This window comes from Bos grunniens, chromosome 11 (genome assembly GCF_055505025.1).
Source record: "Bos grunniens cultivar Pamir isolate PY7600 chromosome 11, Bosgru_T2T1.0, whole genome shotgun sequence".
In the NCBI taxonomy this organism is placed as follows: Eukaryota; Metazoa; Chordata; class Mammalia; order Artiodactyla; family Bovidae; genus Bos; species Bos grunniens.
The window spans coordinates 37,130,435-37,156,064 of NC_141175.1; the positions used below are offsets into that span (position 1 = coordinate 37,130,435).

General features: G+C 41.2%; 2 protein-coding genes across 9 annotated transcripts in view; one reads left to right on the forward strand and one right to left on the reverse strand.

Annotated features, from left to right (window-relative positions):
* Window positions 1-4,978, forward strand: part of CLIP4 (CAP-Gly domain containing linker protein family member 4) — a 65,141-nt gene extending 60,163 nt beyond the window's left edge. For all 7 annotated transcript variants that reach the window (XR_015135838.1, XR_015135836.1, XR_015135837.1 and 4 more), the window contains exon 16: window positions 2,581-4,978. Coding sequence is in view for 4 of the 7 variants with exons in the window: in XM_086323610.1 (XP_086179736.1) it covers window positions 2,581-2,902 (322 nt within the window). In the remaining 3 variants the exon portion in view is untranslated. The remainder of the gene's footprint in view (window positions 1-2,580) is intronic.
* Window positions 2,715-25,630, reverse strand: part of ALK (ALK receptor tyrosine kinase) — a 747,102-nt gene continuing 724,186 nt past the window's right edge. For both annotated transcript variants that reach the window (XM_086323612.1, XM_086323611.1), the window contains 3 exons: window positions 16,686-16,820; window positions 15,865-15,955; window positions 2,715-13,751 (listed from right to left, as the gene is read on the reverse strand). In XM_086323612.1, the coding sequence (XP_086179738.1) occupies window positions 13,068-13,751; window positions 15,865-15,955; window positions 16,686-16,820 (910 nt within the window). In that variant the 3' untranslated portion in view covers window positions 2,715-13,067. The remainder of the gene's footprint in view (window positions 13,752-15,864; window positions 15,956-16,685; window positions 16,821-25,630) is intronic.

Sequence of the window (25,630 nt, forward strand, 5' to 3'; positions counted from 1 at the left end):
CTGTTTACTTAATTAGATAATTGACTTACTATTTTGGGGAGTCCATAATAGAAATGTCAGGCCTATTTGCATAAGATAATCTTACTATTATTTTAAAAAATATTCCTGCTTCCTCTTGTAGAATATACTGCTGAAAAGGCTTTTATTGTTGTTTCTTTGTAGATAGAATCTCCTTTTTCTTCTTTCTCATTTGTATTTATTTCCCCCAGACCCACTTTATTTCGTGGGTAGAATAGATAACAGATAACTATTAAGTTATCTGAAACTTTCAGAAACTTAAAAAAGTTTTTTTTTGAGGAATATGAGGCTCTTTTAGACTGATTGGGTTAAGGAGTTTTTTATTTTTTTCAATTTTAAATTCTTCCAGTTACTCTATGAACTGTGCTCTGGGGGGCAGGGGGGAGCGTCTAGCTGAGTTAGGGACATGCACTAGTCATGGGGTCCTCAAAGCCACCTGGAATTACAGCCCATGCATCAGAACTTAACAAACAGATGAGCATCAGTCAGGTGGTTTGTGTAATCAGATGGTCTGAAGTTACTGGGAAGCCTCACAGAGATCTGAGATTTGACGTGAGAACCCTGACGGGGACTGAGGCGCTACCAGGTACTATTTCACAGAGTTGGGTGGGTTTGGTTTGGTTTCTACCCCTTCCTCAAAACCTTTACCAATTGTGAGCTTTTGAAATTGGTCTCCTCACGTGACTAGCTGAAAGAGTTTAAGGGCAATAACTTTATGCTCCAGTTTGTTGAAGATATTCAAGAGTTCTTAGGCAGAATGGAAGAAATTACTAAGAAGAGACAACCAGGATATAAAGGATTTCGAAGGGGGAGAGGTATCAAAATCAGTGTCAAGATGTTGGTGAGTGAAAGAGCATGATACAGAGAAACCAGGGAAGGAGAGAGAAATCTGAACCATGGGGATGATACAGCAGGTATGGATACATACAAGATGATGAGTTGACATGAGAAGAAAATATCAACACTTCTGTTGGTTTTCCTTGAAAATAAAAATAAAGGAAGCTTTACTCATCCTTCTACAGATTGACACTAGTACCTGTTTTTTTAAAAAAAGCATACTCTTATTGAGGAAATATAATCAATTTAAAACGTAAATTTTGCCATATTATTATCTTTCAGCATTTTCTCAATTATTAATACTCATTGAGTTTATGAGCAAGAGCCTGGCCTTTGTCCTTGGATAGCTTGGATCTGAACACCAGCACTCCTCTTTGCCACCTCTCTGACCTTATGCAAATAGCTTAACTTTTAATTCCTCACTGGTTTGGGTGAGGTCGGATGAGATAATGTATGTGTTTGGCACATAGTAAGTGCTCAGGAAGTGGTAGATACTGTCACGTGAAATTCAGAGTAATTTCATCAAGTTGCCAAAAGACATCACTTTGGGGAGGATACACACACACACATGTATTATGTATTTCTTTGTTAACTTTATCATTATATTTGTACATTCAACGTGGTAAATAATCTTTTTTTCCCTTTGCATTTTAAAACTCAGATTTATCAGATAGGACAGGTTTTTTACCTCAGTTTTCCTACCCAGAAAATTAGAGTGCTCTTCCTTTCTCCAGCATTAATAGGTAGAAGTATGTAGGAAGGAGACACGGTGTGTGATAATGTATTTAAAAATACAGAGAGTGAAATAAAATGGAAAACAAGCAGGACCCAGATTCTGCTCACATCAGGCTGCATGCAGTTTTGGTAACAGGTTCTTTGTTATCTCTACTGTGTGGCCATGATAAGGGTTTCTCTTGGTGGAGAGATGGTGTGGATGGTGGGTGGATGGCTTCATGGTGGTGGTTTCTGGATGACTGTTTTGGGAGGTCTCAGGTTATAGAGCAACAAGATCCTGGTCATATTTCTATTTGGGGCAGGTTTCAGGATTAGCTACTTCCCAGGGACTGGAAGAAGCTCTGGGCAGTGCTGGCAGAAGGGCTTGTCTGGGCTGCATGTGGGTGCCTGGTGGTTGTGTCATCAGGTCATGTGGGTGGCAGGTGCTTGGAGGCAGTACCTTGTAAGTAATGTTTTGTTGTCGAGGAAAGGAGAGGAATCCTGTTCTAGGCAACTAAGATCCTTCCTGATGTTAGTGACAAGGGGGAGTGGCGAACCCTTAAATGTAACTGGAGTTCCTTCATAGAAGGTGTGTGTGTGTGTGTGTGTGTGTGTGTGTAGTTTCCAAAGCTGTGGATTCACAGTTTTTAAAAATGGTTTTCATGTAAAGAAATATTTGAAAGGTGAACAAAAGGTAATTTTAATTTACCACGGCCAAATACCGGGTTTCATTCTTTTTGCTTCATTAAATAGGTATAAAATGTGTGTGCACATACATAAATCGCTAGTGAAATCTTAAATCTAGATGAAGGTAGCATTAAAATAGCCCGAAGAGAAAAACTTTAAGCAACAGTATATCCTAATGTTGCTGCGTAGAATAGGAGAGATCCAGTTGTGAATGCCCAGTGTGCTGTTTGGTGAGTGACTTGTGGACCTGGCCTGGAGGGGAGCATGGCACACGGCGTCGCGCAGCTTCATGCTGAAGCATCTCCCTCGGTCCCCTGTGCGCAGGTCAAAGCCCACCCTGCACCGCAGCTGGAGCAGCAGCTCGACGGCCGGCGGCCTGGAGGGTAGCGTGAAGCTGCACGAGGGCTCCCAGGTCCTCCTCACCAGCTCCAATGAGATGGCCACCGTGAGGTACGTGGGCCCCACCGACTTCGCCTCAGGGATCTGGCTGGGCCTGGAGCTTCGAAGCCCCAAGGGAAAGAATGACGGGGCAGTGGGAGACAAACGCTACTTCACCTGCAAGCCCAACCACGGGGTCCTCGTGAGGCCCAGCAGAGTGACCTACCGGGGAATAAACGGGTCCAAGCTGGTGGATGAGAATTGTTGAGTTAGGCTTCTACATTGTTAAAATAAATGAGCTTACACACACAGACACACACAGACACACACACACACACACACACACACACACACAAAGTCCATGACTAGTGGTTTACTTCACTTAGCCGTTATTTAAAATTTGAAAATACAACTATCTTCATATAGACCATTATAACAATTCAGAGAGACCCCTTTAAAAAGCTTGAAATATGAACTGTAGGAATCATGGGTCTCTTAAAACAATATAAAACTAAGATTTTTTTTAAAAGCTTTTAAAGCTTTAGACCCAAGAAAATTCTTAAACTTGGGGAAAATGTGCCACGAGGTGACTGGCTGCTTTTGCGTCTCATTTTTGCACAGAAGAGTGGATTTTCCATATACCATCATTGTGCAGGTTTTCACTAGCTTTGGTTAATGTTAAGATGTTCACATGACCTTGTCTGGAGTTTTTCTTTCTTTCTGTACCATTGAGGACAAGGCGAGAGTAGCAGCTGCATGATGTGCGTTTTTCTTGTCTTTGGGTTTCGTTATTTGCCCTTCTGGGAATGTCCCACCTACAGACACTTTAGAGCTGTGGGGGTGGATGGGCCCCTGGGGCTCTGGAGCTCAACCTCTGCTGCTGCGGGGTTCTGAAGCTGCTCTTCCTCACCTGGGTCATGAGCTAGCTGGTCACCAGACCGTCCAGCTAGAATGCAGGTCTCCCACCTGTGGCCTGGGCCCTTGCTGCTGCCCAGTGCGTCATCTCAGACCGTTCTTCTGTGTTGGTGACTGCCTCATCTGGAGGAGCTCCAAAATCCCATGATTAGGGTCATGAATTCAAGTCACAATTGGAACTATTTGCACATATTTAACTTCCTTATTAGACATATCTATAAAACACACACACGTGAAGCACTTTGAAAATAAAACATGATGCACTTTCCTCTGTGGAGAATTTGCCACCATTTCCTCTGGGGATGAAAAATATTAAAAAAAGTATATTTAAGACAGAGCAAATTAAGATATGTTAAGAAGAATGTAGTAGCTATTCATTTAAATGGTTATGGACTTTGGTGTTTTATTATTCATAAGATTGGTGTTGCCTTTGCTGTTGCTGCTGGTTTCATGTTTTCAATTGTTGCAGAATTCAGCCTGTTATAAAGCTGCAGAGCTGTAACATGTCTTTATTTTCCTTTTGAGTACATGTTAACAAACTAAGCTTCATGATAGAGTGATATAATAATGCAAAACATTTGTGTTGTGGATATGTATTGAAGTTTGTCCTATATGTACAAAGATTTATCTTTTATCATAGATATTCAGACTCTAAACTACCACAGAAATATCAGAGCAGTTTGCTTTATAAGATAAAAAGCATCCTTCAAAATGGAGCTTGCTTTGTGCTTTAGAAAGAATACATTGAACTATTTTGCAATATACTGTTTAAAATCTAAATTCTGTTGCTTTGCTGCCTTTTTTAAAAAAGTATGAAATTACAAATATTGCTAGAGCTATTTTCCTGAAATACATTTGCAAAGTAAGGCTGCTTTATAATCAAGGAATATTTTTGATTGAAGAAAGTGACTGTACTATGATTCAAAAGTAAACTTATTTTATTATATAGTTTATTTCTTAAAAACTCTATTTATATCTTACCATGAAATCCATGACTACACTGAACTTGGGTGTCCATAATTCTTCCTCTTAAATGGAAAACCCTATAAGTTAGTAACAGTAATGTCAACACTGAATTTATTTTGAGGTTAGAGAACCAGTTGTTCTCATATTTAGATTAGGATTATTAAATCCATGTAATGTGTATGTTTACATATACTATACATAAAAATTAGGTGTTTTCATTTGTGTTTTGCTTCTGTCATTCAAAGTTCCCATCTTGAACATTAATAAAAAGGGAAGCTGGTTTGGAGTGGCATGTTGTCATTGACCCTGCCTGCAGTACCTTTTCTCAGATACTCAGATTACATATGCTTTGTGTTTAATTTTTTTTCTTCTTACAGTAATGACTTGGATTTGTCCTATACCTATTGAGAGTCTTAAAAAGTGCCATGCTTCTACTCAGCAAATAAAGTTATGTTTTCAGCTACTTTCTTATTACTTTGTTTTGATGCACAGAGAGTCATTTAAGAAAATAATATATTTCTGTGGTGTTCTAAAATTGCTTAATTACCTTTTATACCAGTGGGATTTCATTTATTTAGAGTAGGATAGAAAACGTTGAGTTTACAGATTTAAAATTATATATAAATACATGTCTACTGAAAGGCTTTTGCTTCTATATTTTAAGGTAATTTGGTGGCAGTATGTTTAAGTGCTTTAAATGTGTTCAGATAGAGACATTTGCAGAGTCTGAGCTGAGACACTAACCATGGTGAGTCCCTCGTACCGTCCTCTCCTGAGCTTCTTATCCCTCTCATGTGTTATTATTCTACTTAGCATTTACCACCCTTGGTTATGTTCAACTTTGTGCTCATTGAGGAGTGGGTTCTAATTGTTTTGTTCATCGCTTCATCCCTAACACTTGGAATAATACTTGGTACCTAGTACATGCTGAGGAAATGCTGCTGAATGAGCCGAGGCAGTGGAGGCCATCAATGGTTTACAGTAGAGGTTGCCAGCTTCAGCCAGGTGGGCTTGAGAAGCCAGGCCACGGACAGGTACATTTTGCTGGGTAAGGGAGGACAAGGGACAAGAAAGGTTTGAATCATGGTAGCCCACCTTTACCCCAAATAGTGACATGCTGGGTGTCAAGGGTAGAAAAGGGAACAGGAAGGACAGTGTGGTCACCTAATTGCCCATCTGTTTTCCCTGGGGCCGACTCTGAATTTCCGTTGTGCCGGTGCTAATTCAGAGGACACAGTAACATGTGTGCTCCAACACAGAGAGGGTGGACTGGATCTCAGCCACGTGTGTACAGCACTGGTTTCTGGAGTCAAGCATTTTTATTTCAGAGTTTTATTTTGGACCTACCTATTTAGACTATGTGATATTATTTAAACCACACTGACCAATGGCTAGAGACCTAATGTGTTCGGAATCATCTTAACTAGGATCTGGATCTAGTAATTAACTGTTCACTGGATATTTGTTATCTAAATGACTGACCCAGAGACATATAATACATTTCATTGCATGACAAGCAAGTAGGAGAATTTTTTATTTTTCTTCATGCCCTTTGCTTTACTACACTCATTTATTATACAAACACAGTAGTTAATACAAAGCTCACATTATCACATATGATTTTAGTAACTGTTTAGTAATATCCCTTGGTACATAGGCCCTTATTTACAAACAATGTCATATAAGCTGCTTGAATACACAACAGACATTCTTAATGGAGACTGTGTGGGGTTTGAACAAGTTACGTAAGTTGTGTTAAGATTTTATTACAAGCAGAATATGAGGCCTTTGCATAGGCAAAAATAATTTTTTTATAGCAAAATTTTTGCCAGTGCTCCTTTTAAGGAAGGAGAAAGAAATTTATGTGGAGGAGAGTGGATGGGCACATTACTGACAACAATGTATTTTCATTATGCGTGGTAGAAATGAAACTCTTTTCTGCTCATAGCCTTTTCCCTTGAGGAGAAAGGCACGGGTTGGGGGGTAGGATCCTTGTTTCTTCTCATTCTTTAAAATATAACAGAATTTTCATGATAAAGCAGCAGTAGGTCTTGTCATTTTTTAGTTCAAATTGAAAAGTGTGGTCCTGGTGCTGAGGAGAGGCTGGCTGTAAGTTCTGAGCTGTTAGTGAAGACACTCTAGGTGTTTAAATTGAGGCTGTTTAGCTAAAACATAACCTGTCTCCAGCGATCACTGCCATCATTTGACCAGCGATCGTGAATATGATTTAATTGCAGCTCTAAAATCCTTCATGCACCCCAGGTGTCAAGCTTGCTCCTGTAGATCCTCAGGTCTTCACGCGCACACCTTGTATGCCTCTGTTCTCAGAGGAGCCGGTCTCAGGACTGGATGTTTTGTCAGAGTTGTTTGAATTGGATAAATTAAATTAAATAGGGAGTCTCAGGAAGCTACTTGCGCTGAACTGAATTTGAAGCATTCCTAAAGTTTAGGAAGTTTAAATATCTACATGCTGTGTTTTCTTTGACCTGTGTTGATCTCATAGAAGCTAAGTTCTTTCAGCTCCAGCCTGAGAGAGGCATTACTTGAAGAACCCTTACCTTCATGAAGACCAAATCAGTGATTTTTCATGTAACAAATCAAATAAGACTGACATGGAAATGAATCATGTTAAAATTATGTGCACAGTTTCAAATCATCCTTTTTATTCTATGTCTAATATGACTTCTGAGATTCAGCTTAAGTCTTAGTCAAGTGTTGATGATATTGGCCGTCCTTGACAGTTCTCGTTATGAAGGATAGGTGTTGCTATGCAGTATCTTTGGGAGAATATCCTAATTTGGATTTTTGAATGAATTTTAATAGTCGTAAAAATTCCATATTGATGGCAGGGGAAAGTGGATTTTGCATTATACACAACAGAGAAGAGGATGAAAGTGAAAATTTTCAGTTTCCTTTATTGAACCTGCCAGTAAAGATAGATTTCCATTAAGAATTCCAATAGATTATATGTACCTGTTAAAAATGTGATTTTTCTCAAGCGATCTTTTCTCTTTCTTGAAGGGACTAGAGCTTAGGGAATTAAGAAATAGCATGAGGTTTCTTGAGGCCTCACTTCACACTCCTGGTGTGAGACAGAGGAAAATCCAGTCCATGTCCTTCTTGAGTTTGTTTTCTTTTATGAAACATCACCTGCTGCTTACTGGTTACATTCATGAAGAAAAATAATTTGTCTTTAATCTTACTTCTCTGAGAACTGTGAAATATCACATAAATATTCTTGTGGAATAAAGAAAAAATATTTAAAAATATTTTTCTCAACTGTTAGATACACTAAAATATAGAAAATTGTCTGCAGTCGTCACAGTCTTCTCTTTGGTGGGACACTTGAATTGGCTATCTTTTGGGGATTCCCTATTTCTCAATCCACTATAAAGCTATATAATCCAGCACAGGTTTCTAAAAATTGCCCTCCAGTGGCAGTGGGTGTCTCTACAAAGCTGAGAAGAGGGATTCTAACCAATCCGATGGTGGTTGGGAGAGAGGACTCCAGTTACTATGAATTCCTCATCATAAATGGTTCCACGATGTTTGTTGAGGGAGGCCTGACTCCATGGACATGCCTGGTCTCCAGCATGTGGCTCATCATGGGCTTTGTTACGCTGGGAATGGTCACGGACAGAAAGTACATGAGATCTGTCATTGGACATTAGGCATGGTGAAGGAGAACCTTCGAGTGATAAGTCACATGATTTTACCTTGCTAATAAGGCTGCCACTGTCACAAACGTAACAAAAGAGAAATAAGTCGTGTCATGGTAAGTGTGAAGGTCATTAAGATATGATTTTCATAGTCCTGTGTCAGCTTTGCTTCTTTCAGGAAACCATCTTGAATTAACCTCATTTTGCTATGTTAATGATTTTATGATTTATTAAAGAGATCTTTGAATAGAACAATAAACAGAGAACTGATGCTAAACTTCTTTCTGGTCTCCTTTTGAATGAAGATTAAATATAATTTGCATCACTGGGATTGTGCACTGAATTAATTGGCTTTGGCTTTGAATGAATTAAGAGTCTCTCTCTCTGTCTCTCTCTCACACATATACCCACACACACACCCCTCTACCAACTGTGGGCCAGATGTAGGGATTTACCTTACACAGGAGTGAAGTCTTACAGAATCAGACTTCAGAGCTGGAAGGGGGCCTTTGAGACCAAACTGCTCATGTTTTTAAATGAGAAAGTGAGAATTTAACTTGCTGGAGTCATGTAAGTAGGTAATTGCTGTCTAATACCTATACTCAACTCCTGCACTTGGTCTGCATGCTACTTCTCAAATAATTGGTGAGTGCTAAACCATGCAAAATATTACAACCGTGTGAGGTTTTTATCAGTCTGATAATCATCTGTACTGGCAAATAACCTCTCACAATGTAAGTGCTCTAGGGAGCACTAATATACTAAGGCTTAGTGGATTCATTTAGTAAGACTGCCTTTCAACTAACACTGGCTGAAAAACCTGCCTGCCCAATGAGGCTTTTAGTGATGGCAGGATAACTTATTTTGAGTAATTGCTTTCAGGGAGGCAGTAGGCCTTAGTAGAGGAATGGAGTGGGGTAACTGCTGGAGCACAGGTCAAACAGAGGGATCTGAGGAATGGACAGAGCACAGTATTGCAGATAAATGCGGTATCTGGGGTTCTCTTGAGGCAAGCCTGGTGGTGCCATCTTTACGTGGAAAGGTAACATGCTCATTTACATTTACTGAACACTGAAGCCGTGTTCCTCCCGCCCCCAACACTATGTCATATTATTTCCTTACACTGAGCTTTTCAAATGTTTTAAAAGTTATTAACTTAGAGCTAAAAATAGCTTTGTGTTTGAGTGGTGCATTAAAAATTAAATACACCTACTCAGGATACCAAATCAAAACAGAATCTTAATAGAAGCCTTAGTATTTGTTCTCAATAATTATCTTTTGTTTTAGGGCATCTTGTGGAAGATTATAGGAATTTCTGGTTTTTGTTTTATATGTTCACACAGCAGCACAAGGAACCATCTGCTGCAGTGAAATTAGCAAAGTCAAGTTGTGTGTTCTTTGGGGACCCATTTAAAAAGTCATTAGCTAAAGACAGATTGACAATGCACTTCATACATTTTATGAATCTTGCCATGGGAAGTCTGTTATTCAGAGTAGTCTAAATTCATACGCATCATGTTTTAGGTCTACAAAGCTCATGTGAATTTTAATTCTACTATTACTAGAGAAAAATCTGTTAAAAATAGCCTGATCACTTAGAATTTTTAGTGGTACATGTGTGCTCAGTCATGTCTGCTTCTTTTCGGCCCCATGGACTGTTAGCCCTGCTGGGCTCCTCTTTCCATGAGATTCTCCAGGCAAGAATACAGGAGTGGGTTACCATTTCCTCCTCCAGGGGATATTCCCCACCGAGGAATTGAACTTGTGTCTTCTTCAGCTCCAGCATTATAAGCAGATCCTTTACCACTGAGCCACTGGGGAGTTTTGGTGGTGTGCCCTGTGAATCTGGAGGTAAAAGCCCCAAGTGTTACGGAATAAAGTTAATCTGTGGTTATGTAATATTTTACAGCTGTAGGTTTATAAAAAACTATATGGAGAGGCCAGACACTTCAAAAAGAATTCATTAAGTTGATTAAATGTCTTCCTCTGTTGCTCATTTTTTAACACTTAAGTGTAGCAGAGAGTCTTCACACTCTTCTTTTGAGCTGAAAGGACTTGGTTCTGGTCGAGTTCTTGCTACTGTCATTAAACAACTGATGCCCACGTGGCACAGAAGGGGCGCTGGGAGGACCAGATGGGACTAGTGGGAGGGCAGGCATATAGAGACACATGCCAACTTTTGAAATTCTCCCCACAATCAACCCAATTCATTAAGGAATTCAAGAGGTATGAGAGGGAATGCTTGTGCTTTCACAGTTTGTAATCTCCCTGAGGGCCAGGGAGAAAGGGACATTATTGTCCTCAATTTGTATATGGAGACACTGAGGTACAGACACATCTAAGAACCCATAGATAGCCAGGACGCACATCCTAACTGGACCTGAAGAATCTGGTCTTTCAACTACCAAGTAGATCTTACACTTCCTAAAAAAATAAAAGTTTGTTCCTGATATATTGATCTGCTAAAATATTGAAGTACCAGTCATTGATAAATATTGATAAACCAGTCATTCCTCACAAATTGTCAATTTCCCAATGGAATGATTGTGAACTTATGATGAGCTTCTTTATAGATGTGGGACATGAATAATTATACTAGCTTATGGCTTAATTAATGTAACTTCTACAGACTTTAATTGTGCCTGTCCATGTTCTAGGTGGAATTTTCCATCATAATTAATAAATACGTGAGTCCATAGCATCAGTATGAATTGCTGGAGCCATATGGCTGGAGTGCTGATACCTGGGCGATTAGCAAGTTAAATGAAACATCTTGAGGTCATCATATCTCGGTGTGGAGTTGTTTATTATCCATGTATACAGGCTTTTAAGATTGGACTACCATTTACATGAAAACTGATACCAATAAAGATGATTAGAGAGAATCAACAAATCAATCTCCGTGGTAGTAAGGCACAACCTGAAAATGTAGTGGATGTGTAGTTTTTAAGAAGAGAAAGGAATAAGATTTTTCCCTTGTTAATGAAAGAGTTGGCTATTTAACCACGTAGCATGCTCCCTGTTTAATTGGTTACTGGTGTCACAAGTATAAAGTAAAATTGTTCTCGTTATGACAGTTGCTCTGTCATCCTTTTAGGAGGGTATTTTTCAAAGTGTGATTCTTGGACACCTTCAGGTGGTTTATGAGTTAATGGTTATATAATTAGACTATTTACTTTGTGCCGGGCATGAGCTAAAACTTTATTGATACAAGTATTTAGTGATGAGTTCATTGATGTTTCATCTTCATGTGTGTCCGATGAAGATACTTTTGGCAGTCAAGAAGATAAAGAAAAGTGATGTCCAAGGTATCTGAGCTTCTAAAGATGTGAAGAACTACTGACTAGGCAAGGCTCTGCCATAGGGGAATCAACACTCACTGGTCTGGTGTTGGCTTAGAACAGAATGGCCTCATGTCCAGGTGAGACTGTTGATGCCAGTGGAGTTGAGAAGGCAGGGGAAGGTGGATAGACACAGTCCTTTTGCTTGGGAATGTTTAGTGCTTAACAAGTGATAAAAAATGCTTTCGTCCAAAAGTGAGGTTCTGGCACAGCTACCACCAGAAATGAAACTGGGAAAGAGAATGGAGGGGAGCAGAAAGAAAGAGATGAAAACTTTCTGATAAAGCATCATTGCATACTTCTGTGTGTAAGATTTAACAGATTCCTAACTTGTCTGCAATGGAGATAAATTTCACGTGTGAAAACCAAGTTCAGAACTCTTTGTAACATGTCACTACCAACCTCAGCACTCCATGTGTTCCTTAATTCCTTCACTTGTCACCCAGAGAAAAAAACTGTTTTTCTCTGTATTTGACAGGTATACAAATTATGCCTTGTGTTTCAGTCAATTTCTGTTCCCATATGTGCTAGAATCACACACTATTAAGGAGCCGGAACTGGGGAAAAGCCTGGAAGGAAGGATACTGAATCAGTACCTCTCCTTAGGACCACTGGAGGGCCTGCTGCTCCCGTGATTCATCTCCAGGAGTAGAAACTTCAGCTTGGTACCCTTCATGATTGAAATTGTTAGAAAGTGTGACACTAATGCTCATGAATGGATACATTTTTATGCCTCGATGTATCACTGTTGCTTACATTTAAAAAATTTTTTTTTAATTATATCGGAGTTTATTTTAGTGCTAAGTTTTAAAATAAGGAATTAAAATTTTAAATATCAAATTTCCGACGCAGTAGGAAACCTCACACTCCACTGTTCACCGTTAGTAGTAGGGTTTTCTTAAGGCTTGAGGTATATTACCAGGATGTTGGACTCTCTGGATCTTACCATCCTCAAAGCACTTTGAGTACTTGTGTTTCATTCAGGTGAGTGTATACACATTTTCTCTCTACTACTCTAACTATTCACCACATTTGTATGATATGATCGTCGATGACTCAGCACAAGTGAAAGCACCCAGCATCCACAGTGACCTTCCAGTGAGTTCTCCATGATTCTTTTCCAAGTAAACAATGTCCCCGCGCTGACACTAAAGAGAACTTTATTTCGGTTCCCTCTGCTCTCAAGTGGTCCAGGCCCACATTGACCAGGTAAGGGAACACCTATGACTCCGACTAGCAAACACGGGAGCGGCTAGCTCTGCGAGCGTGGAGCAGAGCACACGGGACAGGGAAAGAAGCAGGAGCAGGTGGGCACCAGCCATCCGTCAGAACCCTACGCAGCCCCGTCCCGGCCTCGCGTTGATCACTCGTCTTTATATGTTCTCCTTTTGCAAGACTGGGATGAATCCGTGTTCCAAACCTTTAGAAGCAATTTGAAAACACAGCTTTTGATGTGGCACTTCAAAACAAGTTGGCACAGAATGAAGAGTGACATTTGGTCAGTGGTTTGCGGAGGAGCCGTAGCCTGTCCCTCCACAGGCCGGGCTGGGGCTCAGGGCGCAGGCTGGCTCTTGGGCGCGGGGTCCTCGTAGCGGCCCGGGCCGGGGGCGGCCTCCGGGGGGAAGCCCTGCTGCTGGTAGCCGTAGTTGACGGTGCCGCACGGGAAGTGGCGCAGCCTGAACAGAGGCACGTCCCGCAGGCTGGCGGTCAGCGCCGACGGCTCGAGGAGCAGCGAGGCGCCCGGGTGGCGGGCGGCGGGCGCGGGGGCCGGGACAGCACGGGCGCCCTCGCCGCCCGGGGGCCCCGGCTCGCGCTGCTCCTTCTTGGCCGGTGGAGTGTTCTTTTTGGTGTGTTTCTCTGTAAACCAGGAGCCGTAGGTGGGGTTCCAGAGGCTGGTGGGCTTGTTCCTGGAGCCCTGGACTTGGGGCAGCTCCGAGGGCGGGTTGGACTGCGAGAAGGCCATGTTGACGTGTCCCCCCTCCACGGCCGGCGGCCGGGCGCCGCCTCGGACACAGGCCTCCGCGACCGCGGGCTTCTTGCCGGCCTTGCCGGGCGGAGGCGAGGGCAGAGCGGCGGGGGCGGCCGGCTCGCGGCCCTCCTCTCGCTTGGCCTGGGCTGCCGAGACCAGGAGAGGAGGGATTCCCTCGGGGTCCTGGGGCCTCATGGGCACCTTCTCCTCCTCTTCCACGAGGGGCCCGTATTCTACCGGCAAAGCGGTGTTGATCACATCTGGGTCCTACAGGCGGGAGAGATGGACGGATGGAGACTTTGAACCACAGGCCAAACGTGTGGATGGGAAGATAACCTTAGCGATGATGTCATCCAAACTTACTTAACAGATGAGGAAACCATTCAGAGTTTACTGGGAATATATTAATTTGTAAGCACGGGAGAATAAGAAACACGTGCGAAAACGTCCTCATCTTTGTAGAGCTTGGAGGAGAGGCGCTATTATAGAAGAGCGTGCTGGGACAGGGTGCCCAGAAGCGGCCCCACTACCTGGGGAAGGGGAGTGGGCTCAGGAAAGAAAGGCTTTGCAGAGACCAGCTTTAGGCAAAACTTACAGACGAATGGATTTAAAAAATTATAAATTAGTTTTTTAAAATGGTTACAGTCTGTTTCCAGTGAAGTGTGCTCAGTCGTGTGCTGCTCTTTGCAATCCCATGGACTGTAGCTTACCAGGCCCCGTCCATGGAATTTTCCAGGCAAGAGTACTGGAGTGGGTTGCCATTTCCTTCTCCAGGCGAACTTCCCGACCAGGGGATCGAACCCACGTCTCCCACATGGCAGGCAGACGCTTTATCCTCTGAGCCACCAGGGAAGCCCAGTTCCCAGTGAAATACGTAAAAAAAAAAAAAAAAAAAAATCTATATGTTTGACTTCAAAATGTGTCTGTTGAGAGTGAGAGGAGGGGAGGGGAAGGGAGGAGGGACACACCATGCTGGCTGACAAGGTTAACCTCTGGTTCTCCTAGCATTTCCATCACCTTTGGATGGAGGCTGCACTGGATCATAACGTTTCTGGGTTATATCATCACTTCATTACACATGCTGATATCACAATGCAGTGGTTTTTCAACAAGTTTGGATCTGATGAAACCCAGGAAATACTGACGTGCTATGAGGAAAACCACTTACAAAATCAACTCAGTGCTAGATCATTTTTACAGCGACAGACTGATATAGAAAAGCAGAAGGCAGCTGCTAGAGATTTGAGGAAGATTTGTGGAAGAAAGCTTAAAGTTGGGGAAACTTAATCCTGTACTATTTTGTGCAAATTGGGAAAACCATCACTTCAGGTTAATAGAAAAGCACATAGGTCCAGTATTCATCAGTAAAAAGTTTAAGCATAAAAAATAACTACCTTCTAATTCTCTCTGCTTTAGTCTTTAGTTCCTTCTCTATTAATTATTAATTTCTAGAATGAGTCATTCAAAATATGCTTGTACAGAGCTCCCAGCTTTTAAGAGGGATCTTATGTGCTTTGGAGAAGAAAATTACTCCAAAGTATATGTACTTAAGTGGATGCATCCCATTAATATTACAACATAATAACCTAAAAGCCACTGAACATCAAGTTCTCTAAAACAAACAAAAAAAACCCCAAATAACTTGAAGTCTATATAGATAAATGCTTTCTGAGCTCAAAGGACCCAAAAGAATGGAATCATGAGGACAGGAGGTGACTCCAGTGTGAAAATGTATATGTCTATTGTTACAACTAAGAGGAGAGGGAATTTAGAGAGGTAGCGGTTTGTTGTCTGACTTCTAAAAGGTTCTCCAGAATCTGATATTCTGGCAGAATGAGAGGCAAAAAAGAGGGAAAGAAATTCACGCAGCCTGGAGGTGAGAAGTGTCGGTGTGAAGGTCCCTGAGACGTTGAAGTAGAGGAGCACACCCCTCCACCGAGGATGGTGCAGACACAGACGGAGGAGATTGGGGGCCAGGGCTCTCACTTGATGGCCTCCACTCTTGAGGAGGTAGAAGGCATAGTTATCTGCTGAAAATCTCCCCATTTCTATTAACATCAAAACAGGAAAAAGGCAGTCCTTACTGACGGAATTGGGAGTGGAATCTGGACAGGGACCAGCAGGACTTCGGGAAGCTGCGTGGCTTGGACAGACCCTCTCCCAGCTCAACTCCTCTTAAGCGACAGCAACTAGTATTTGTTTACAAAACAGGCAGACTGAGATACCACTCATTGTACTTATAGATAATTAACATTCATCTTCAAGAGCATAGCTTATTTCTCCTGGCTGGTGTAACTGTTATTTCACATTTTGGCATTTGCCATCTTCAAGACTTTTCCATATAAATACTAGCTGAAGGAGGTGGGGGGGATGTGTATACCTGAGTGCAGTATTCAATCCTCTCCAAAATTATGGCAAAGTTGGGCCTGTCTTCAGGCTGATGTTGCCAGCACTGGGTCATTATCCGGTATCTAAAAGAACAAGGACATAAATTAAAATCAAGAAAAATGGGATGAAAAATAAGTCCCGCCCTCCCCCCAGCGCTTTTCTAATAGGACTGGAACAGCACTGTCTTCTAGGGTGGGGACTCATCTTGTCCCCGTGTTTGCACGTGCCGCCCTCTGCTGATGGGCAGGGTGTGAAGGTATCACACAGGGCTCATTTGTTGCATTCCTGAATTACCGTCACCTCTGGGGCAGAATATTCTAACTGTATTTCCCATCTGTCTTGTCTGTGGGAAGGAGGTGAGACAGATCGGTTCAGTTCAGTTCAGTTGCTCAGTCGTGTCTGACTCTTTGCGACCCCGTGGATTGCATGAGGTCCGTGGTGAGACACACAGGACAGCAGAAAACCCAGGGGATAGAGATGCTCTAGGGAGACTCAAGACCTGTGGAGTAAGGCAGCAGGGACGGAGCCCACGACACAGACCCAGGAGATGCCTGAGGCCAGTGAGCCTGGTGAGTCCACAGCCTCCATCCAGACAATGTGTACCTTTTGGGGTGTGGCATTATTGCTGTCAAGGGGCAGGTAAGGATAAACCATCTCATTGAAACTACAGACACACTCCTATCTTGGGGCATATTAAATGAGGTCAGCCATCTGTTCCTTCATCTTAAAAATTAAAATGCATATGTGGCTGCAGATATTTTTTGAAAAGGAAAATTGTGCTTAGTAAATTGTAGAAAATCCTCAGAGTCATACACAGGCCCTGGGCAGTTCTTAGGTGGGTCCATCCGTCCTCCACTGGTGACGAACTCCAGGACTTCCTGGTTGCTTTTGCTAGGGTATGGCATGTATCCAAGAGAGAAGATTTCCCATAGCAGCACTCCGAAGGACCTGCACACAGGACGGGAGGTGTGGGTGTGGGCGTGCACACACACATACACAGAGACTCAGACATACACACGAATACATTCACAGATGCTCATACACAGACACACACATACACATGTAAATACCCCGACACACTTACAGAGACATATGTATATGTACACACAGAGACATAAACATATACACAGTCTCAGACACACACAGACATGCACACATGGAAAATTTTAATTGCTTAATTTCATTTTTCCACAATAAAAGTTTTTAATATGGAGAAATAGAAAAGAATGAGAACGTAGCCCTACGTGAAGATCCATAAAAGGATAACTAGCATGTTATGTTTCTTCATTCAAGATTCTGGGCTTAGAATTTTTTTACATAATTGCTGTGATTTTCTTTTTTTGGGGCAAATTCCATTATAACATAAACATTTTGCATGCTAATACAAACCCTTTTATAAATAGAATTTGACATAGCTATAAAAAATTCCACTGAGTAGTTGTGCCATAATTTGCTCTATCATTTCCATATTGTTTTCAATTTTTGAAGTATTTTAAAAACATTGTGATGAACATTTTTATACATTTTTAAAAGGACAGTTTCCTTAGAATAAATTTCCGGAATTTAGGATTAGGATAATCTAGTAAAATCTAGGATAATTCTAATGGAATGACTAGATCAAAATAATATGAACGCAGAAAAATTATTTCTGTATATTGTCCATGTGACTTTCTAGTGCATTGCTGATCATCAACCAGCACTGTGCATCAGACACTCTTACCAACACTGAGAGTTCTTACTAAAAATGAGAACTTTTGCTGATTTTTAAGGTAAAAAAATGGTAGATTATTTTAAATTATGATTATTGATTGGATAATTAACATGGTTGAATGTGTGTGTTAATTCACTCTGTTTTTTTCCTGTGAATGTTTCATGTTTAACCACATATAACCACCCTAAACCACATATTATATTTTGATTTATAAACATACTTTATCAAAGATGTTAATCTTTTATTCAAAGTTCAAACACTTCTATTAGTTGCTTTCTTATTTTCCTTGTTAGCATACCAAAGATTTTCATTTTTAGGTAGTTGAATCTATTTTAAAAAATTCTGTGATTTCTTCCATCTGTTTCAGAGATGGTACAATCCTCTCTTTACCAATGATTAGATGAATGTTTGCTATTTTCTTCCAGTTGTATTAATATTTCTTTTTTCTTTCTTCTCACATCCAGTTGGAGATGAGTTTGGTGTAAAGTGTGAGGTAAGGATCTCATTTTATTTGCTCTTCTAAAACCACTCTTTAACACTACATATTCCTATAATAATTTTCTCGTCAACTATTGACTTGTGAGTAAGATAGGTCTGTTCCAGGATATCTATTCACTTCATCTATTTGTCTGCTTCTTGCATTGATACCATTTTCTTTTACTTTATTTTTTGGCTGTGCCGAGTCTTCACTGCTGCACGCAAGCTCTTCTCTAGTTGCGGTGCACGAGCTTCTCACTGCACTGGCTTCTCTTGTAGACCCGGGCCCTAGAGTGTGGGCTTCAGTAGCTGTGGCACACAGGCTTAGTTGCCCCTGGGCATGTGTAAACTTCTTGGACCAGGGATCAAACCTGTGTTCTCTCATTGGCAGGCAGATTCTTAACCATTGTGCCACTAGGGAAGTCTCTCTTACTTTTTGTGTATTTATGTTTTAATATCCGGTAGGACATTTTTCCTTCTCTCTTTTTAAAGAAATGTATCTGATTTCTCACAATCAAATCAAATGTATTTTGATTTCTCAAAATAAAAAATACAAAAAATGTATTTGATTTGTTTTAAATGAACTTTAAAATGATTTCTATTGTGTTTCAAAATCATTTCCTTTGATATTTTGCCTAAAACTTTAAAACATTTAATTTCATAATTAGTTTTTTTAGCCAAAAAAGGCTATCTTTGTTTTAGTATTTGGTTGCAGTTTTATAATGTTAATATTACCTCAAAAATTTACGGAACTATAGCTCCTCTGGAACTATAACTCTTGAGTCACTTGGACTGCAAAGAGATCAAACCAGTCAATCCTAAAGGAAATCAACCCTGAATATTCATTGGAAGGACTGATGCTGAAGCTGAAGCTCCAGTACTTTGGCCACCTGATGTGAAGACCTGACTCATTAGAAAAGACTCTGATACTGGGAAAGATTGAAGTCAAGAGGCGAAGGGGATAACAGAGGATGAGATGGTTGGATGGCATCACCGACTCAATGGACATGAGTTTGAGTAAGCTCCGGGAGATGGTGAAAGACAGGGAAGCTTGGCGTGCTGCAGTCCATGGGGTCGCAAAGAGTCAGACAGAACTGAGCGACCAAACACCAAAGCTTCTCTGGGCTTCCCAGGTGGCACCTGTGGTAAAGAACCTGCCTGCCAATGCAGGATACTTAAGAGATGTGGGTTTGATTCCTGGGTTGGGAAGATCCCCTGGAGGAGGGGTGGCAACCCACTCTAGTATTCTTGCCTGGAGAATCCCATGGACAGAAGAGCCTGGCAGGCTACGGTCCATAGGGTCCCAAAGAGTCAGACATGTAGCAAGTGATTTACACAAAGTACTTTTATTGACATCATTTAAGTGAACTTTCAAAGATTCTTTTGGGGAGAATTGGGCAAAGGTAGCTTCTATATTTTTCAGGTGAGAAGGCTGAAGCAGAGATTATTATACAGTTAATTCAAGACAGACTGGAATATGTTATTAGATTTCTTGATTCTACTGACTACAAATTGCCTGGTGCATATATTATTCTTTTCTGTTTGGTGGTCTTTCTGCCTCCCCCCAGGGCAGAACAAAATAAGCAAAATCATGGATGAAACTAAATAGCAGGGCTTAAAGAATCCCAGCAATATGTTTTCTGCCTATCTGGATAAATAGCTAAGGAGACAAATTGCAGTATTCTTTGACAGAATCACTGTATGGATTGCAAATAGATGTTTATTTTCTTAGAGTTCAAGGGAGTGAGAAGTCATGTTGGTTACAGAACACTGGTAATTTCAGGTAAGTAATGTTGTGAGATTTAACAGATAACCATACAGGATACTCATTAACATTTGAATTCCAGATAAACAAGAAATACATTTTTAGTATCAGTATATCCCAGTTGGATTTCCCAGGTGGCGCTAGTGGTAAAGAACCCTCTGGCCAGTGCAGGAGACATGAGAGATGAGGGTTCGATCCCTGGGTTGAGACGATCCCCTGGAAGAGGGCATGGCAACCCATTCCAGTATCCTTGCCTGGAGAATCCCATGGACAGAGAAGCCTGTGGAGCTTCAGTTCATAGGGTCGCAGAGAGCTGGATGGGACTGAAGCGATTTAGCACACATTCATATCCCAAATACTGCATGAGACATACTTATACCATACAATTTTCATGTGAAATTTCATTTTAACTGGCCATTTTGTATTTTATCTAGTAATCCTACAGATCAGGTAAATCTATATTTTGTATGCCAATTTTTTTTTAAATCACCTATAAGTTAAGCCTGTCTTAAACAGGAGCCACAAGGCTCAAAGCTTTGCACCAAAGCATTCAAAAATCAAATAAGACAAATATTTTTTAAAAAATCCCACATTGTTTCTTCTGATATAAAACTTGCTCCTCTGCTTCATGAGGCCTGGGGTGGGATTGAGAATTTGAGTTTATGACAAGGTCCCAGGTGATGCTGATGCTGTTGCTGTTGATCAGAGGAGCACACTTTGAGACCCACTGGGTTTGGGTAAGTCAAATCTCAGTGGCTTCAAACAACAAAATCTCTTATGCACATTATCAAAAAATGGATCAGAGGAGGGACTCTGGTCACCATGGCTCCTCTGTCTTCTGACCTTATCTCAATGCAAGGCTTTCAGAATCTGGAGGATTCTTGTCCATTTTCTTGGTTTCCCACATTGCTGTTGAGAAATTCAATTGTTTGGATTCCCTGTCTTTCCTCTCTGATAATTGTTTACTATGACTTTATTTGTATCTTTGGAAACTTTTACCACCTTGATCACCATTTGTCTGAAATTTCACAATGATATATTCATGGGGTTGCTCTTTTTATTCACAGCGCTTAGCACTTTCTGGATGCTTTCATTCTGAAAACGTACGTCCTTCTGGGAAATCTTGAATTATTTCTTTGATGTTTTTATTCCCTTCATTTCTGCTCTTCATTCTTTCTGGGACACCTATTTGTCAGCTAATTGGGTCTAATGGTCTAATTCTTTTAATTGTCTTTCTTTTCCTATCTATCCGATCTATTTATAGTCATTTTATTTTCTAGAGGATTGATTCAACTCTGTCTTCCAACTTTTCTTTTACTTTCACACATCTATTATCATCTTTTTTTAAAAAAACACTTTATTTTCTTAAGAACAGTTTTAGGTTGTAAAGAAATTATGAAGATAACACAGAAAGTTCCCACAGGCCTCACACGCAGTTCCATTTTTAGCTTCTTACATTAATGTGATACATTTGTTACAATTAATGAGCCAATACTGAGGAATTATTATTAACTAAAGCCCATAGTTTATTCAGGTTTCCTTAGCTTTTGCTGAATTTCCTTTTTCTGTTCTAGGACTCCGTTAGAATATCACTTTATATTTAGCTGTCATGTTTCCTTAGGCTATTCTTGACTTTGGCAACTTCTCAGACTTTCCTTGTTTTTAATGACCTTGACAGTTTCAAAGAGTTCTGGTCAGGAATTCTGTAGAATGTCATATTAGGATTTGACTGTTTTTCTTATGATTAGACTGGAGTTAATGGGTTTGGGGAGAAAGACCTCAGAGGTTAACTACCATTTCTTCATATGTCAAGGTACGTGCTATCAACATGATCTACCGCTGTTGATGTTGACCTTGACTGCCTAGCAGAGGTAGTGTTTGCCAAGTTTCTTTCTTCCCCCTGCTTTTCTCTCTCTGTGCCTTTTGAAAAAAATGCTGCTGTGTGCTGCCCACATGGGCTCCAGGGAACTAGGCTCCATCTCCTTGAAGGCTCTCTTATCACATTTTTCTATCCAGGAGTTTTTTCCCTAAGAACATTTAAAATAATTAGTTAATTGATTTTTGGCTGCATTGGGTTTTAGTTTTAGCATGCAGGATCTCTCCTTGCGGTGTGCGGACTCAGTCTTTACGGCAAGCGGGCTCAGTTGCCTCTTGGCATGTGGGAGTTTGGTTCCCCAACCAGGGATCAAACCCGTATCCTCTGCATTGAAGGCAGATTCTTAACCACTGGACTGCCAGGGAAATCCGAAAAAAACATTGTTTTAAATAATCTTTTGTCCTTAAGATTATGGTTACAATAACTTAACTTTCCGAGGATATTGTTTTTAAAAGTTTTCCTAAACTTTCTACATTCTTATTCCTCCAAGTTCCTTTGTATATGTTTGCTTCCTTCAGATCAGAATCTTTCCTCAAATGTTTGTAGATTCTTGGCTCTCTGTTCATATATTAAGATTGGAACCCGACAAGATGGGAAGCTCTGTGTAGATGAGGCTTGCTAACTGGAGAGCAACTGACTTGCTTGTTTCACGAGGGGCCTTCGTTTCCTGGCTGCTGTAACAGTGTACCACAGACTTGATGACTTAAGACAACAGAAGTTTATTCTTTCACAGTTACAAAGGCTGGATGTCTGAAGTCAGTATTGAGAGCTGAAAGTGAAGTATATGCGAGACCACACTGTTCCTTGCCTCTTCCAGCTTCTGGAGGCTGCTGGAACATCTTGACCTGTGGCCACATCTCTTCAACCTCTGCCTCTGTCCTCTGGGTGTGAGGCAAATCTCCCTCTGCCTCCTGTGAGGACACTGGTGATGCAGACTCCTTCTCCTGATGAGGGTTTCTGGGATGAGATCCTGATACCACTGGAGGGCCATTTTTCAGCCCACTAACACTCACTACCGCACAATTGCACTCATCTCACATGCTAGTAAAGTAATGCTCAAAATTCTCCAAGCCATGCTGCAGCAATACGTGAACCGTGAACTTCCAGATGTTCAAGCTGGTTTTAGAAAAGGCAGAGGAACCAGAGATCAAACTGCCAACATCCACTGGATCATGGAAAAAGCAAGAGAGTTCCAGAAAAACATCTATTTCTCTTTATTGACTATGCCAAAGCCTTGACTGTGTGGATCACAACAAACTGGAAAATTCTGAAAGAGATAGGAATACCAGACCACCTGACCTGCCTCTTGAGAAACCTATATTCAGGTCAGGAAGCAACAGTTAGAACTGGACATGGAATAACAGACTGGTTCCAAATAGGAAAAGGAGTACGTCAAGGCTGTATATTGTCACCCTGGTTATTTAACTTATATGCAGAGTACATCATGAGAAATGCTGGACTGGAAGAAACACAAGCTGGAATCAAGATTGCTGGGAGAAATATCAATAACCTCAGATATGCAGATGACACCACCCTTATGGCAGAAAGTGAAGAGGAACTAAAAAGCCTCTTGATAAAAGTGAAAGAGGAGAGTGAAAAAGTTAGCTTAAAGCTCAACATTCAGAAAACTAAGATCATGGCATCTGGTCCCATCACTTCATGGCAAATAGATGGGGAAACAGTGGAAACAGTGTCAGGCTTTATTTTTGGGGGCTCCAAAATCACTGCAGATGGTGATTGCAGCCATGAAATTAAAAGATGCTTACTCTTTGGAAGGAAAGTTATGACCAACCTAGACAACATATTGAAAAGCAGAAACATTACTTTGCCAACAAAGGTCCGTCTAGTCAAGGCTATGGTTTTTCCAGTGGTCATGTATGGATGTGAGTGTTGGACTGTGAAGAAAGCTGAGCACTGAAGAATTGATGCTTTTGAACTGTGGTGTTGGAGAAGACTCTTGAGAGTCCCTTGGACTGCAAGGAGATCCAACCAGTCCATCCTAAAGGAGATCAGCCCTGGGTGTTCTTTGGAAGGAATGATGCTGAAGCTGAAACTCCAGTACTTTGGCCACCTCATGCAAAGAGTTGACTCATTGGAAAAGACTCTGATGCTGGGAGGGATTGAGGACAGGAGGAGAAGGGGACGACAGAGGATGAGATGGCTGGATGGCATCACCGACTCGATGGACATGAGTTTGAGTGAACTTCAGGAGTTGGTGACGGACAGGTGTGCCTGGCATGCTGCAATTCATGGGGTTGCAAAGAGTCATACACGACTGAGTGACTGAACTGAACTGAGCACTTGCTATGTCTAAAGTTTTTCTCTTCATGGGTCGGTTCCTTCACTGAGAATCTTCTGATCTCCTCCTGCCTAGCTGCCATGTGCTTGGCACTGAGGGGAGAGAGGATGCATGCACCTTTAAGTAGGCAGACTTCTTAAACTCTACTATTTCTGCTTATAGTACAGAATCCATGTTTGCTGATGTCTGATATCCCCAAGGTCAAAAAGAATTCAATTCTTCAGAGAGGGAACCCCTAGCCTTGTGTGGTGGTAGAGGAGGGGCAGAGGTGAGGGAATGATCTAGTTACTTTTTAAACAGATATGTAACTCATTTTCCTCTCTGCAGCACCTCTACTTAGAGGTGCTGGCACCTTCCACTCCTGGGCCTTTCTGGGGCTCCTGACCAGGCTGAGTGAAGCAGGCTACTTCAAGATGGATGTAGGTGTCAACTTTCTAGTCTCCTAAGTAAGGGACCAGGCTTCCCTGGTGGTTCAGATGGTAAAGAATCCATCTGCAATGCAGAAGACCTGGGTTCGATCCCTGGGTTGGGAAGATCTCCTGGAGAAGAGAAGGGTTACCCACTCCAGCATTCTGGCCTGGAAAATTCTATGGACAGAGGAGCCTGGCAGTCTACAGTCCATGGGGTCACAAAGAGTCAGACACGACTGAGCCACTAAGCACACACACACAAGTAAGGGACCATTTGTCTGTAAACTTTCCAGTTTCCAAAGTTATGTCATTGTTGTCTTTGTCCTTGTGGATTTTTATGCAAAGAAGATTCCTCTGTGTATGAGTGTATTTTGGGAGGGAACACAGGTTGACTGCCATTTAAAATTATGTGTTGCTCTTGTAGGAATTATGTAAAACAGTATGGAGAGTGCTCAAAAAATTAAAAATAGAACTACCTTAAGATCTAGCAATTCCACTTCTGGGTATACTACATCCAAAGGAAATAAAATCAGTATTTTGAAAAGGCATCTGCACTCCCAAGATCATTGCAGCATTATTCACAATAGCCAAGATATGGAAACAACCTAAATACTGATGGATGGATGAATGGATAAAGAACATGTGGCATGTATTTTACACACACACACACACACACACATACACACACACACACAGAGGAATATTATTCAGCCTTAAACAAGAAGGAAATTTGCCATTTGCAACAACAGGGATAAACCTGGAGGACAGTATGCTGAGTGAAATAAATCAGGCACAGAAAGACAAATGTCACATGACCTCACTTATAAGTGGAATGCAGAAACAGAGAATGGAATGATGATTGCCAGGGAAGAAGAGTCTAGTCAAGGAGCACAAGGTCTCAGTTTTGCAGGATGAATGATTTCTGGAGATCTAATGTGCAGATATTGTTTTCCAAACTGATTTTTAGCTGTAGATCACCATCACTGATATTTTTGTGCTGATAATAATTTCTTTTTCTCTGTTATTCTGTCAACTGGAGAATTTCATTGATCATTTTTCTAATCTTAACTCAATGTTTTCCTGGGATAAATCCAACTTTGTTATTATGCTAAAAAAATTATGTGTGGCCCTGTGTGTGTTTCACCAGCCTGCAGTATCAGAACAGCCTGGGAATTTGTGAGAAATGGAACTTCTCAGTGACCTCAGACTTCTTGAATCCT